Source organism: Miniopterus schreibersii (assembly GCF_964146895.1).
Source record: "Miniopterus schreibersii genome assembly, chromosome: 11".
Lineage (NCBI taxonomy): Eukaryota > Metazoa > Chordata > Mammalia > Chiroptera > Miniopteridae > Miniopterus > Miniopterus schreibersii.
In genome coordinates this window covers 66,705,193-66,719,981 of record NC_138111.1, presented here as the reverse complement: position 1 = coordinate 66,719,981, position 14,789 = coordinate 66,705,193, and the positions used below count along the sequence as shown (strand labels likewise).

General features: G+C 38.5%; 1 protein-coding gene across 13 annotated transcripts in view; it reads left to right on the top strand.

Moving 5' to 3' along the window:
- Positions 1 to 14,789, top strand: part of CDC14B (cell division cycle 14B) — a 79,061-nt gene that overhangs the window by 43,536 nt on the left and 20,736 nt on the right. For all 13 annotated transcript variants that reach the window (XM_081152226.1, XM_081152222.1, XM_081152223.1 and 10 more), the window contains exons 5-9: positions 2,661 to 2,737; positions 8,517 to 8,583; positions 10,141 to 10,203; positions 12,973 to 13,060; positions 13,370 to 13,600. In XM_081152226.1, coding sequence (XP_081008352.1) covers positions 2,661 to 2,737; positions 8,517 to 8,583; positions 10,141 to 10,203; positions 12,973 to 13,060; positions 13,370 to 13,600 — 526 coding nt within the window. The remainder of the gene's footprint in view (positions 1 to 2,660; positions 2,738 to 8,516; positions 8,584 to 10,140; positions 10,204 to 12,972; positions 13,061 to 13,369; positions 13,601 to 14,789) is intronic.

Genomic DNA, 14,789 nt, shown 5'->3' with positions numbered 1-14,789 from the left:
GTTGTATTTGTCCCAACTGGATTTAAAAAGTACATTTTTTAAAGTTCATCACTAGGAATTAGGATTTTTTCATAGGAAAAAATGTTATATTCTGTGTTCTTTGAGTTGAACTTGTGTCCCAAGGCTAACCTGCAGTTATTTAATGTATTAGAGATGATTTTTGTTTTGAAAGTGAGAAGGAAATAATGCCCTTGTAATTTTAGTAATTAACAAAACCAAAGATGTGCAATCCTGAGCAGGAGGAATGATCATTAATCTGGTGCTTAAGAAAAAACTTAAATAATTTGAGAGAAGGTCTTATTTGAAATTTAGGGAAAATCTGAAAGTGGTCTGTGGATTTCATTTAACTAAATTACTTATATATACATATATATGTGCACACACACATACCTATATATACCTAGACACAAATGAATCAAACCCTCTTCTCCCCTTCATTGGCCTCCAGGTATTCTCTTATTTGTTTTTATTGTTGTGTTTTTGCTCTTATGGGGGGTTTATTTGGAAGGGGTCTGCTAGGAAGTCCCAAAATAGAAAGAAGAAAAGGCTGACATTATCTGGGAAGCCTTAGATGAGAAAGGAAGCATGTTAGAGACTAGCAGAAAATGAGGAAATCGGGGAGGGGGCTGAATGAAAAAAGTTTAAAAATTTTTTTTTTATTAAAAGAATTGTTACACTGTTTTTTCCAAATAGTAATAAAGTAGAAAGTCAATTGATAGGTTGATGCTTAAAAGATGGAAGTGTGGAGTAAGTAATGTATAGACAAGTATAATATGTTGAGTGAGATTAGATCTTGTGGTTAATTCATGATAAATTATAGTCTTCTATGAGTCAGTAATAGTATACTTGAAAATTGGTTGATACTAGATAGCAAAGCAATTCTTGGAATTGAGTTCTTTGTAATACCTCCTGTGTGCTCATATTGCTGCTGCAGACAAATAAAGGTTAGACATCCTGTATAGTTAATTATAGTTTTATATTCTTTTTAGTGTAAATCGGATGAAATCATATTGAGAAACAGGCTAGACATTGGGGAAATTTCCCATTTATGAATCTTAAAACTGAAAGTTGATAAAAAGCCCTCTGGAAGGTAAGTCAGCTGTTTCAGGGAACTCTCTAAGTTTCAAAGATCCTTGCTGAGTCTCGGATTTTTAGAACTTCTCTTAATCCAATGATATATTAATATCAGTTTTTTATCAGTTATTTAAATTTTTCCTTTATGTTGACTTAAGTTCAGTGAATTAAACAGTGAATCAGAGTCCATATATAGTGTACCCACCAAGAGTTACAGCGAAACGTAAGATATGGGTCCCCACCTCAGACGCTCACCATTTGCTTGAGCAGACAGCTCATGTATAATAAGTAGTGGAGATAAAGCTTTTATAACTTTTTCAGTGACTTCTTTACTACTCAGAAGTTAAAGTGTATTATATGAGGCTAAAGTAAGCTCGAATCGAATCTAATATTGGCGATACGTGTGCCGAATCTGGCGCCCCAGCCTCCTCCCCCCTCCATGAACTGAGAACGCCCCGCCTGCAGGCAGGCTCTGAGTTAGGGGAGGACTTGTGCCTTCAGATAGAGGGGGTCAGGAAGCCCCGGCAAACGTAATGGGGCGCGGGGTGACTTCTTCAGAGGGAGGCCGGGGAAATGCTCAGCTCTGAGTCTGCAGAGCAGGGGGAGAATGGCCCTGGCTCAGTACCTCTGCAAGAGTAAACGAGAGGACAGTGCAACCGCATCTCTAAACCATTGAGAGAAGGGCTGCGGACCAGGAGCTGCACAGACCTGCAGACCTGGTCAGAAAGGCAGGGCAGGAGGCAAGAAAGTTTGGGAAATGCGAGGAATACCGGCTGCGGACCTCGGCTGCTACAGAACCTCCTTGAAGCATTCTAGCCGGTCCAAGTCGACGCAAACGTACTTCTGAAGGTAAAGGGAGCAGGTGCCCTTTTGGAGGAAATCTGTGCAGGATTACGAGTAGTTACACGTAAACGGGCGGAGGTCGTCAGTCTTTGTTCTGCTCTTGTGTGTCCCTTCCCTCATCCCTGTCCCAGTCCGTCCCCAACCCCGTGTACCTCACACTTCCTGTCATTTCGGGATTTTTAGGAAGGAGGTGAGGTAAGAGCATGTGCTCAGTCTAACACCCTGATTTAGAAAACCTGTTATTTATTTAAATCACTGCATAGGTTTTGTTTTGTTTTTAAAAGATTTTTTATTGATTTTTAGAGAGGAAGGGAGAGGGAGAGAGAAACATCCATATGAGAGTGGAACATTGACTGGCTGCCTCCTGCACACTCCCTAAAAAGCCAGGCATGTGTCCTGACCCGGAATCAAACTGGCAACCCTTTAGTGCACCGGATGATGCCTAACTAACTGAGTCATACTGCCCATGGCTAGAAAATCAGTTTTAAAATTGCTGTACTTCTTACCACAGAAGGTTCTTAGGGAAAACTTGGTCACGGCTCTTATTGCAAGCAACAGAAACCAGCGGTGGCAGATTTAAACAAAAAAGGGATTCCCCAACAGGATACTGGGTGACAGGATCCTTGGGAAGGCTGGAGAACCAGTCTCAGCCGACTGCCTGGAAATCGTACAAAACTTCACAATGACAGCACTGTATCTTCATTTAGAATTAAATTGCCTTTTTCTTCCCTTTTCAAATGTAGATTATCTATTTGGGGAGAACTCCAGAAGAAGCATATAGAATATTAATGTTTGGAGATACATCCTATATCCCTTTCAGGTAAATATAAGAATGATATGGTAAATATATGAATAATCTGGTCCTTGCCAGAAATGTCTTGGTGTTGTGGTTTCTGATAAAGGATAACCTAGTAAGTAGTCATTTTAGAGTGGGTGCAAATAGCACCACAGATTGAGATTACTCAACAGTAACACCATTGGTAGTTTGTTGTAGGGTCTGTCCTGTGTATTACAGGGTGTTTAGCAGCATCCCTGGCTTCTGCCCATTAGATGCCAGTGACACCTTCATCCCCACAACAATTGTCAGAACTAAAAATGTCTCCAGTCATTGCCAGATGTCCCTGGAGGTGCTGCTGCTGGTGGATTGCTCCTACTTGAGAACCACTCCCCTTAATGGGATAATCAGATGAGAGTCCTGACTTTTGGTACTCAAAACTACCACAAGGAGTTTGGTTCCTGAGGAATTAAGAAATAAATTTTCCCACTAGTCAGGAGTTAACTTGGGGGGTAAAAACTAACCCTTTTTTCCTGGGGTCACAGCCAGCAGAGAGAGTGTATAATCTAAACAAAGACATGATGCTGAATGTGTAATAAATGTGCGAAATAATTTCACTTGTCACATGCTGTATGGATAATCTCAAATATTGCATTTTTCCACTCACAAATTAGGAGCATTAGGATTGTTGCTTATACCTCAAATGCCTGATTTTGAAGTTATGGTCTTGCCTTTAAAACGTTAAGTTCTAAGTCTGACTTTACTGTGGATGAGCTTTGGGACAAGTCTCCCTAACTTTATGCAGAAGCTCCTCCTTAAGGATCAGCCATGGACTTACTGCATGAAATAGATTTGTTAGGACAGTCTGCAGACTGTTAGGACAGCACTACTCAAGACTGTATATTAGTGATATAGCAAAGTAGAAGCATTGCTCTGAACCCAGTACCTTTCCTTCCTAGCGCATGGATCATCTTAAGTTTTCTGTTACTTGTGAGTAGGGAGGGATGAATGTTATTTCTAAACTGGAAAGTGCTTCATTTGTCTTCTGAGCCTAAAATGTAACAGCAACCATGTGCTTCCTCCAGAAAAAAATGCTCATACGTTTGGTCCCTGAGTGGAGGTGCATCGATACACAGGGATCATTTCGTTCTCTGTAACTGTTCCTTGTTCCTTGTATTGCTAGTCCCTTACACTAGTGCCATTCTCAAATTTCTGAAATACAAATGCGCTCATGTGTTTCACCTAATCCACTGTTGATGTAAAAGAAGTTGTATGTTCATTTAAATATAGGGGCCAGAATAAAATAAATGCTACTTACTGCTACCCCTGTGTTTAAATTATTGAAGTTTGGCACTGAGAAATGAAGTTGGCTACTTCTGGTCCCAGGAGCGGAAGTCAGCAGTTCTCTGATAAACAGGACTTAGCTAGAAACAGTTCAGGCTTATGAAATTTGAGTCGCTTCAGTCACCTGGGCCAGATATTTGATTTATCTAAAGCATTGTTTCTCAAAGAGGAGCCTGTGAAATAGGGCTGGGTTGTGAAATTTTTGTTGCCAGCCTATGATGACATAAATACAGGAATTGAGAGTTAAGAGTTCAGAGACTTTTATAGTAATTTAATAGAGTATGTGTATGTCTGTGGAATCAAATAATAGAAGAATTTGGTCTAGTATTTTATGTTTTTTCCTTCCACTTTTCTAGTAATTCATTTTTATTTAAAGGTTATTTACAATAACCTTTAAATATTTTATTTAAAGGTTATTGCATTATTTTGTGTATGTAATAGTACAATATTATTGTATTTTAAATGTATTTTACAAAAAAGTATCAGCCTGTGACAGATGTAAGTATCTGGTGCTTCACCATGTTTTACTGGTCTGTAGAACTTACTGATTAGCTAAAGCTAGATAAGGGTTTGAAAGAAATCACATTGTAATAGCCTCTTACCTTTCCCACTTCAGGTTCATAGAATATAACTGCTAACAAAGTATTGTTAACAAGGGATTGTAAAGAAAAGCATTTGTTTACAGTCAGTAACTTTTATACTCCTTAGCAATATTTAATTCAACTTAGACATACTTCAGCCGCTGAGTTTACATATGTATATGCATCAATGTATGATTTCTTTCTTTTTTAAAAATTACTAATACTTTATTTTTATTTATTTATTTTTATGCCTTTATTGATTTCAGAGAGAGGAAGGGAGAGGGAGAGAGATGTAGAAACATCAGTGATGAGAGAGTCATTGACTGGCTGCCTCCTGCACGCCCCCCACTGGGGATCGAGCCTGCAACCTGGGCATGTGCCCTGACTGGGAATCAAACCTCAATCTCCTGGATCCTAGGTCGATGCTCAACCCCTGAGCCATACCGGCTAGGCTGATTTCTTTTTATAAAAAATTATTATTATTTTCAATTACAGTTTATTTTCAGTATCATTTTGTATTAGTTTCAGGGGCACAGCAGAGTGGTTAGATAATCATATACTTTGCAAAGTGGTTGCTCTATTATAAGTACCCACCTGGCACCATACATAGTTATTACACTATTACTGAGTATACAATATATGATTTCTTAATGAATTATTAACTATTTCTCTGCCTAAGTGAAAAAATAGTATAAAATATAGTTCCACATTTTCTTTTGATACCTTAGGATTATTGTTATGAAGTGCATCTATCTCTATTCTTTGACATTACCTAGAATATTCCTCTGCTTCTTAGTTGATTTTGTGGGGCATGGGGGTCTCTGCTTTCTGTTTTTTAGAGGTGATATTGCATAGTTGCTAATAGCTTGGCTGTTTTGACATTAGACAGATGGAATTGTGACACTCAGCTGTGCCATTAATACGCCCATGGTCCTTTACAAATGTGAGCTTGGTCCCTGTGAGTGGGAATGAGAGCTGTATCTCCCTAATGGGGTTGTGAGGATCAGGCAAATTCCTGCATATAAAACACTTGGTATAGTGCTTGGTCCTCAGCTGACATTTGTTGAACATTCATACATTGTTTTAGATGTATAACTTACGTACAACTTTTAAAAATCACTAATCTTATGTATTATATAACACATATAAAACTTTTATATAACACATACATAAACTTTTACTTGTGCATATACCTACCACCTAGTTCAAGGTACAGAACATTGCCAGCACCCTGAAGATTCCCTGCACCCACTTTCCAGTCAGCAGTACCCACCCCTCCAAGCTATGGCTTCTACCACCGCCAGCTAGTGTCCTTGCCTTTGAATGTTATATAAAGGAATCATACAGTGTACATTTTGGAGAGCTGGGATCTAGCTTTTTAAACACTATGTATGACGTTTATCCATGTTGCAGCAGATATCAGTAGTTCATTTTCTTTTTATTGCTTTCATAGCACTATGAGCATGTCACAATTTATTTACCCACATTGTCCTTTTGATGAGTACTTAGGTTTTTGTGGTGTTGGCCTAGAATGAATACAATCCCCTTTGAAAGCTGTTATTCTTAAAAACTTTGACATTGCTTTGCAGTTTCTATGCAATACGCCTTCATTGATTTGCATCTGATTTTCTAAGTTTGTTAAATGATCATAGTGCCAAGCCCCCTCTTCCTGCCAAGGCTTACATCCAGGTTCATAGCTGCTATTCTGCTGTTTTAAAGAAGCCTGATTGCTTGGGTGGGAGGAAGGAGATGGTAATGAAATAATCATTAGTGAATAAAGAAAGGTTCTTATTGTCTATTCAGGTAGTGTGATGTATGAGGCAGAACTGTAGCTGAGCCCAGGTTAAAGCTTGTTGGATCATCATTGACTAGAGCAAGGTTTAGCCCACAGTAGGTTCTCCAAAAATATACATCGAATGCATGTTTCAGATTGTCGCACAGATTGACCCAACATGCCTTTAACTGGATTGGAAAAGAATTATCAGTATGTTAAGAAGATAACAATCCTAGACATGGCTAAAAACTTGGGGATGTAACTTGAGAGTTCATCCTATTTTCACTGATACTTTTGATTTTGATTGAGAGTAAACTACTTCATTTTTAACTTAGCGTCTCTTCCTAAAAACGTTCCTATTTCATAAAACATTTTTATGAAACAAGTATTTGTGTTGATTATCTACTTCAGTGGCTCTTAAACTGAACATACATCATAATCACCCGCTTGAACAAAAATTGCCTGGCCCCACCCCTAGAACTTCTGACCCAGCAGATCTGAGGCAGAGCCTGGGAATTGGTGTTTCTAACAGGTCGGGTGATTCTGACGCTGCTGGTCAGGGACCCCACTCTGAGAATCGCTGCTGCAGGTCATTTTGTGTTTCTCCTTCCCCACTGTTGTTAATGAGCTATTGGTAAAATACAAAGCTTTAGAAGAGCAGCTTTTAAATTCAGACGCTTACAGAACAAAAATGGCAAGCTCTAAGACCTGAAGGCCAGCATGCAACATACTCGGTAGCCCTAACCAGTTCAAGCAGTAACATGTGAAACTGTGAGCTGAGATGGATGCCCTTACTTTTCCTCATTGTGAGTTTAATGTTGCTATAATCACCTACATTCTTAAGGTTTGTGCAAGAATTAGAAATTTTAAATGTGCAGTTTAATTTTTCAGGTTAGTAATATTACAATGTGAAAAGCCAACCGAGGCAGGCAATTGACAGCTCCAGTCAAATGTTATCCTTCCACATAAGGATTAAATGTTACCATTTAGAGAGGCACAGTTGTTTGGCATGTCTAGAATGAGCATGATTAAATTAATTTTATCTTACTTAGTTCTCAGAATGTTCACTCTGTAATGGCTGAAGGCAGTGAAAAAGGAGACGCAGGTGGCAGTGTAGAAGCACCTCATTTTCTGGACGGAGCCCTCACTGGTGTTAAGACCTGTGAAGTAAGGATTGCTGAGTGTTGGCGCAGCGCTGGGCAGAGTTGCCTGCAAGCTAACCTGAGCACTTCCCGAGGGCAGAGCGATTCTACCAAGGGCAGTCGATGCCTTAGTTCTTGTGGTTTTATTGGTGCCGTTGTCCTTTAAGAATCAGAAAGAAGTCAATCCAGTTAAGTTGTTAAAAACTGTAAAAGCATAATGAGGAAAGAAAATGCTTTTAGCTTGCACCTAGTGTTTCAGGTAGGACTCTTTTTCCTTTTTGGGTGGAGATGGTACCCAAGCACATGCGTGCCTACACACACACACACAGGTACATGTATATAGAGAATCCAAAAGCAGTCTGGCCCAGCCGGGCGTGGCTCGGCAGCTGAGCATTGACCTTGGACCCAGGAGATCGAGGTTCGATTCCCGGTCAGGGCACATGCCCGGGTTGCGGGCTCAGCTCGATCCCCAGTCAGGGCCATGCAGGAGGCAGCTGATCAATGACTCTCATCATTGATGTTTCTCTCTCCCTCTCCCTTCCTCTCTCTGAAATCAATAAAGACATATTTTTTTTTAAAAAAGGCAATCTTTCTTGGTAATGGTTTGATATGGTATTTTCCAGTATGAAGAGAAAATTCAGTACCTTGCTCTTTTGGGGCAGGGGTCCATGTTATTGATTGGTAACTCTTAAAGCTCAGCTGTCAAAGCCAAAAATGATCCAGAGAAATCATTTACAATTTAGGAAGTGGATTATTGGCACCCGTCTATGAAACATTATCTACTGGAGTAGGTAGCAACAGCAGGAAAATGTATAAAGGCTTATCTTTTATTTAAAAACCAAACAGCAAGAATTCTTTTTTTTTTTTCCTTGAGACTTGCTCTGAGTATGTGTTTGATTTTAAATTCTAGTCAGCTTTGTTTTGAGTAAGTGCACTGCAGAAAATTAACTGAGCTGTGTATTTCAATACTTTTGGGCTTTCAGAGATGCTGCCTTAGGGAGCTGCAGTTTCTTCATCACCCTTCTGGACTGTTTTCATGCGGTGAAGAAGGTGAGTGACTAAGGGAGTCCCCACTGTCGCCAGGGAACAAGTACATGCAGCCCAGGGAAGGCAGGGTCTTCCCCAAAGGTCCCCCGTGCATGCAGGATGTCGGAGGGGCCCGTTTCCCACTCAAATTAGAATGAGCCCTTCTGACTGCAGTTCCAGTCGCTGTCAGACGGGGCTCAGGAAGCTGCTAATGTTGGCAGGCATACTGTCCTAACCCTAGGGCTCCCTTCTCTCAACTCCCACCACCTTTCAAAAAAGAGCACAAAAACTTTGAGGGCCTGGGAAATGCACCCTTGTGACAGTGTATAGCTGTTTATGTTGTTAATTCTTGGCTTAGTTTTTTTAACCAGACCTAATTAAGAACTCTAGGTCAAAGATTACTCTTTTCACAGTACGTTTAATTTTACTGAAGAGTCAGCAGCTTCTGATTTTCAACTTAAACATTTGTTTGTGACTGATTTCAAATATTGCATACCTGAAACATTTATAAATGTAATTATGTCTTCATTTTAGTGCTACTTCTAATAGGATCACCTTATGAAATTCAAAGGAGAATAGAAATTTCCTATAAATTGCCTTTTACTGTATCATTCTGTTAGGAACATCTCTAGTCCAAATATCATGACATGTATTGAGTACTGTGAATTCAAGGAAATAAAATTCATCATGGATTTGGTCTTGGAGTTGGAATATAAAGAACTACATTTCATAAAATGAGTACTTTTTGCTTGGTATTGCAGCCTTCATATTTTTCATTTATATTTCAATTCTTTAAATTTTGAAAACTCAGTTTATAAAGTCACCCCTTTTCAACCAAGATTATCTTGTTTTTTCTGTTGTTTTCCATTTTAAAAAATTCTACTTACTGGGGTGACATTAGTTAATAAGATTACCTTGTGGATCATGAATTCTAACTCATGTACTTTCTGGCTCAGAGAATACTTCTCAGAGGCCGCCAGCTCGTCCTTGTCTCAGAAAGTACATCCTCTGCTTATTTCATTTAGCTGCTCTGCCCACCACAACACAGGACAGAAAACTTAAGTATTTTTTTCTTACTGAAAGAAGAAACTTTTCCCCTCAAAAATTTGAATTTTAGTGTTGATCTCCAGGCTGTCTTTAGTAGAGGGAATATTAACCTCTTAATCCAAGAAGAATTTGACAGTGAAAACATTTATGAAGTGTATGGGGTTTGTTGGGGATAAACTAACCTTTCCTCTATTATTTATTTAGGGGCCATTGAGTTTGTGCGTTATATTTGAAGCCCGAGTGGGGTTGATCTAATGAGTGGGGTTGCTTTGAAGGCTCGATTATTTAGCTCTTCACGGACAGGATGACTGTGAAGGAAGATAAAACATCCAATCTCATTAAAATAAATACTGTTACAACTAGTCTTCCAGATAGCGGAAGCCTTTGAAAGACATATTTTGAAAACTATTCAGTGGAACATAATCTAAATACAACAGTGCGTTTTTGGGGGTGCCTCCTGAGGTTAGGCAATTGGATTGAAGGTTGTTTCCTTACTTGCATCTTTGGTCTTGAAAGCTCTCCTTTGGATTTTAGGCGATGCAGTATGGCTTCTTTAACTTCAACTCATTCAGCCTTGAGGAGTACGAGCACTACGAAGTAAGTTTTCAAGGGTACTGATTTTAATTCTTTTATTCAAGTTTTGCTTACAGAAGTATTATTGGTTTTAAAAATATTGAACAGTTTAGATGTGTATAGAGTATAAAACAGTCTGGTGTTGAGCCTCTTACTGCAGTCCCGGTTCCTGGTGGGGCTTTCTGCACTCGCTGCTCCTTCCGGAGTGAATGAGCGTGCTCCTGGGCATTTCTCTTCAGTGTTTAGTTTAAAAAAGTCTTTCAGTATTGACAACTTTCCTGGAGTGCCTAGATGAGATGATGTTTGTGAAGCCCTTAGCAGAGAATCTGATGAGATGGATAAAAAGTCATGATACATCTAATTAGCCTGGAAAATATGTTTGTATCAGAACTGTTTGTATTAAGTCAGGACACTTCTAGTTGCAAATTACAGAAAGTAAACACATATGGCTTAAGTAAAAAAGGGAAGGTTTATTGATTTTCATAAGTAAAAATGCCAGGAGCAAGTGTATTATCATGCATGACCAGATTCAGGTGTTCAGACACTTACCAGAAACTGAGCTGAGAGAAGCTCGCTGTGTCCACAGGCCAGTGGCCCTCAGTAGTGATGAAGATAGCCACCAGCAGCTCTGATCCACCCATTTCGCAAATTCACCAGAAAAGAGCATCCATGGCTGCAGCAGAAGACCCACGAAGTCCTCTCGTTGTCCTGGCTTAGATCATATCCCTAGCCCTCAACCAGGCATATTCCTAGCAAGGATGGAGGTAGGCGGGTGTAAAATACCCGGATCATCCCAGGAGCTAGAGTGCTGGCTGGGGTCAGCCCTATCAAGCCACACAGACCAAAAAAAGAGAGTGCAGGCAGGCAAAACCACAGATATCCTTGACTCTTTTTAATGCAGTGTATTTTTTTTTAAGAAAAGTAATTTGATTCTACTATTTAGTCCATCCTTCAAATAGATAAGTAATATGCTTACGCTAAAGGTTTTTTTCAGCCAAGAATGCTGTGGGATCTTGTCTTTTTATCTTACTATAGTTATCTAGAACACACATTGTCACTAACAAAGGAGTGATTTCGCAGACAACATTTTATGCAGCAATGTCTTGAATCTTCACATAACTGTTCTTTCACAGTTAATTTCTAATTGTTTTAAACTCTTAGACATAACTGAACTATTTTACTGATGAGTAGGGTTAATAGTTAACGATCAGTCACTACTCAGATGTGCCCATAATATAAAAGCATAATGTGGGATTCATTAGGTCGCACCCTATCTTTACTTCTCTGTAATAGCAATACATTTCTAAAGTACAATATGTATTTAATTACCGTATTACACTATTGACTGCAACTTAATTATTAACACTGTTTTTTGGTGCTTCTCCTTATAAAAGTAAACATTTAAAGTAAAATATACTTTCATTCCTATGTAAGCAAAACTCCTAAAAACACCATCTGATGTTCCTTCTTTGCGGCACAGCTGTGCTAAGGAGCAATGTTGACTCTCATTGGCTTCTCTCTCACTAATGTAGAAATTCCAGTGTTGGCAGGAGTAGCAGGGTCACTCACAAATATAGTTTACTTTCAGTGAACTTGCATTGAGACACAGGGAACTAGCTGTCCAGGTAGCTACAGACAATGGTAGCTCACAGACTGGTTTTGTTTAGTCTCCACAGTGTATTTAGGAATTTTGGCTTGCTGTTTCATTGATTCCATGATGCCCATTCCCCCCTACCCCCTGTTTTAACTTCTCTGAATTCAGGATGCATCTTATAATCACCTGCAGTTCAATGAAATCTAACTGCAGGTTTCTCGTTAAAAACTTCAGGTTTCTGGTTTCACTTGAAAATCAGAACACCCGGAAACACTCGTCCTCATTCCGATTTAGAGCTTTTAGTGTGGAACACATGCTTGCCGACTCTTCTCCACAATTAAATAAGTTGGTTTGGGGCTACCTGCCTGGCGTGTAGATGTTCAAGCAATCTTGGTTTATTTCTTCCCTGTCACATGTACACACCCCGCTTGCAAAGCTAATTGTTCTTATTTTTATCATCAGTTCTCTTTTTCACTGTCAGTTTCTCCTACTCCCTGCTTAAGTCTTTATGTAACCATTTCTGCTGTTGTTAAATTTGAACTCTACTTATAAGAATTGTTATGGCAAAGACTCAGTAACAGGAGGTAAAGTGTTTTAAATTTCAGTTTTTTTTCTAGAGACCTACTGTGATCTTAGTATACTTACAATTTCAAATTTCTTGGTGGTTTAGTGAAAAATTTTCAGTGACTTTCTTATGAAATGATGGAAAGATATCTTTCTACAAACAAAAGTAAATATTGAGAGGCCACAAGCCTAAATAGATAGTTTTCCCTCCTTTGTTCAGTGAGTCCAAACTGCTCATATTGGAAGTCAGTCATTCAGGAAAACTGAAGTTTTCAGATAATGAAAAGTTTCCTCATAATGGAAAAGTTTACTTTTATATTAATTAGCAGTGGCTCTGTGAGAATTTACTTATATAAAATAACCAAAGTACTTAGGCATATTTTGGATAGCGGCAGTCAGCTCTGTTTTCCAAAGGCTGACGACCTAAGCAAAGTGATTAGGACCAGAAGAAGTCAGCCGGCTTCCTGGGAATATTCAGAGCAAGCTTGATTTTAGTTTCCTGCCTCATGGACATTTCTAAACAGCTTTTGTGCTAAAGCAAGTGGATTTAAAGTTCAGCAGACACTCAGTATTGAGAAGGGGTGTGGGAAGAAGATTAAGTATAATAATGAATTGTGCTGGTCTTTCCTTTGCAGAAAGCAGAAAACGGAGATTTAAATTGGATAATACCAAACCAGTTTGTTGCCTTCTGTGGACCTCATTCAAGAACCAGACTTGAAAGTGGTATGCAAAAATATAGGAACAATGTAGTTTTGTTATTAAAAGTATCCATCTTGTATTATTATTGTTGTTTTTTTAAGAGGCTTAAGAGTTCAACTAAGTTTGATGGTCTTAATTATTTAAGTATATTTCATCATTTCAGTACATTATTCTGTCTGAATTTTAACTTTTTTGAATTTTTTTTTTTTTACAGTTATAATCAAATTGGTATTCAATCCTAGTCTAGACACTGTTTCCACACAATTACAGGTGAAATTGTTATCCATTGATTTCTTTCTGCGTTTTACAATGTTTGGTAATTTCTTTATGTAGGTTACTACCAACATTCTCCTGAGGCTTACATTCCCTATTTTAAGAATCACAACATTACTACTATAATCCGCCTGAATAAAAGGATGTATAATGCCAAACAATTTACAAATGCTGGTTTCGACCACTATGACCTTTTCTTTGCGGATGGCAGTACCCCTACTGACGCAATCGTCAAAGAATTTCTGGATATTTGTGAAAGTGCCGAGGGTGCCATTGCAGTACATTGTAAAGGTATGTTTCTAGGGTTGGTTAAAGAATGGTGGGCTTGTATGTGTATATACCAGGTCATTTAGATGATATGCCAGGACATGTGAAGCTGCATTTGGTATTACAGAAGGCATTTTTTTTAATGTATTATAAGTTGCTCTTTTTTAAATATGTTTTTTAATTGATTTCACAGAGAGGAAGGGAGAGGGGGAGAGAGAGAGAAACTTTGATGATAGAGAAACATCAGCCAGCCGCCTCCTGCACACACCCTACTAGGGATTAAGCCCGCACCTGACCAAGAATTGAACCTTCAACCTTTTGGTGCCCGGGAGGATGCCCAACCAACTGAGCCACACCAGCCAGGCATAAGTTGCTTTTTTCTTAAAACCACTTTATTGTGGTGTGATTGACATAACAAAGGCTCTCCATATAAAGAATACTTTTAAAACCCTAATTTCATATGAAAAGTATCGTAAATTTAATTGTGTTCATAGGTAAACCTACAAAGGCTTATCACTGAAATGTATTCATTTATCCATCAAACATCTATTCGGTGCCTACTGTTTGGTAGGTTCTAGGATATGTCAATGAGCAGAGTGTACTTTAAGAGCTTGTCTTTGTGGAGTTTATATTTGAACAAATTGTTATGTTTTTAGCTGCTAGAACAGTGCCTGGCACTTAATAAATATTTATTGAATGACTGTAATAATACATTATATGAATGTACTAGGATTTATTGAACTTTTCTCCTCGTTGGATAGCTGATTCTGAAGACAAGGAATATATTTTTGTTAAGAAAAATCTAATATCGAAAAAAACAGCAATAAAAACCAGCAAATCTGGGGAATAGCCAAAATCTAATCTTCAGAATTGCCACATTATAAGTTTTAAATGTCCAGCTTTCACCAAAAAAGTCACAAGATATACAAAGAAACAGGAAAATATAACTCATTTAAAGGAAAGTAAAATGAATCAACAGAAACTGTCCCTGAGAAAGACCAAATGGTGGATTTACTAGACAAAAACGCTAAAACAGCTGTCTTAAAGGTGCTCAGAGAACCAAAAGAAAATGTGAACAAAGTCAAGAAAACAATGAGTGAACAAATGAAAATATCAACAAAGGGATAGGAAACAAAATGTTCTAAAGCTGAAATGTACAGTAACTGAAAGGAAAAATTCACTGGTGAGATTCCAGACAGAAGCAGGCAGGAGA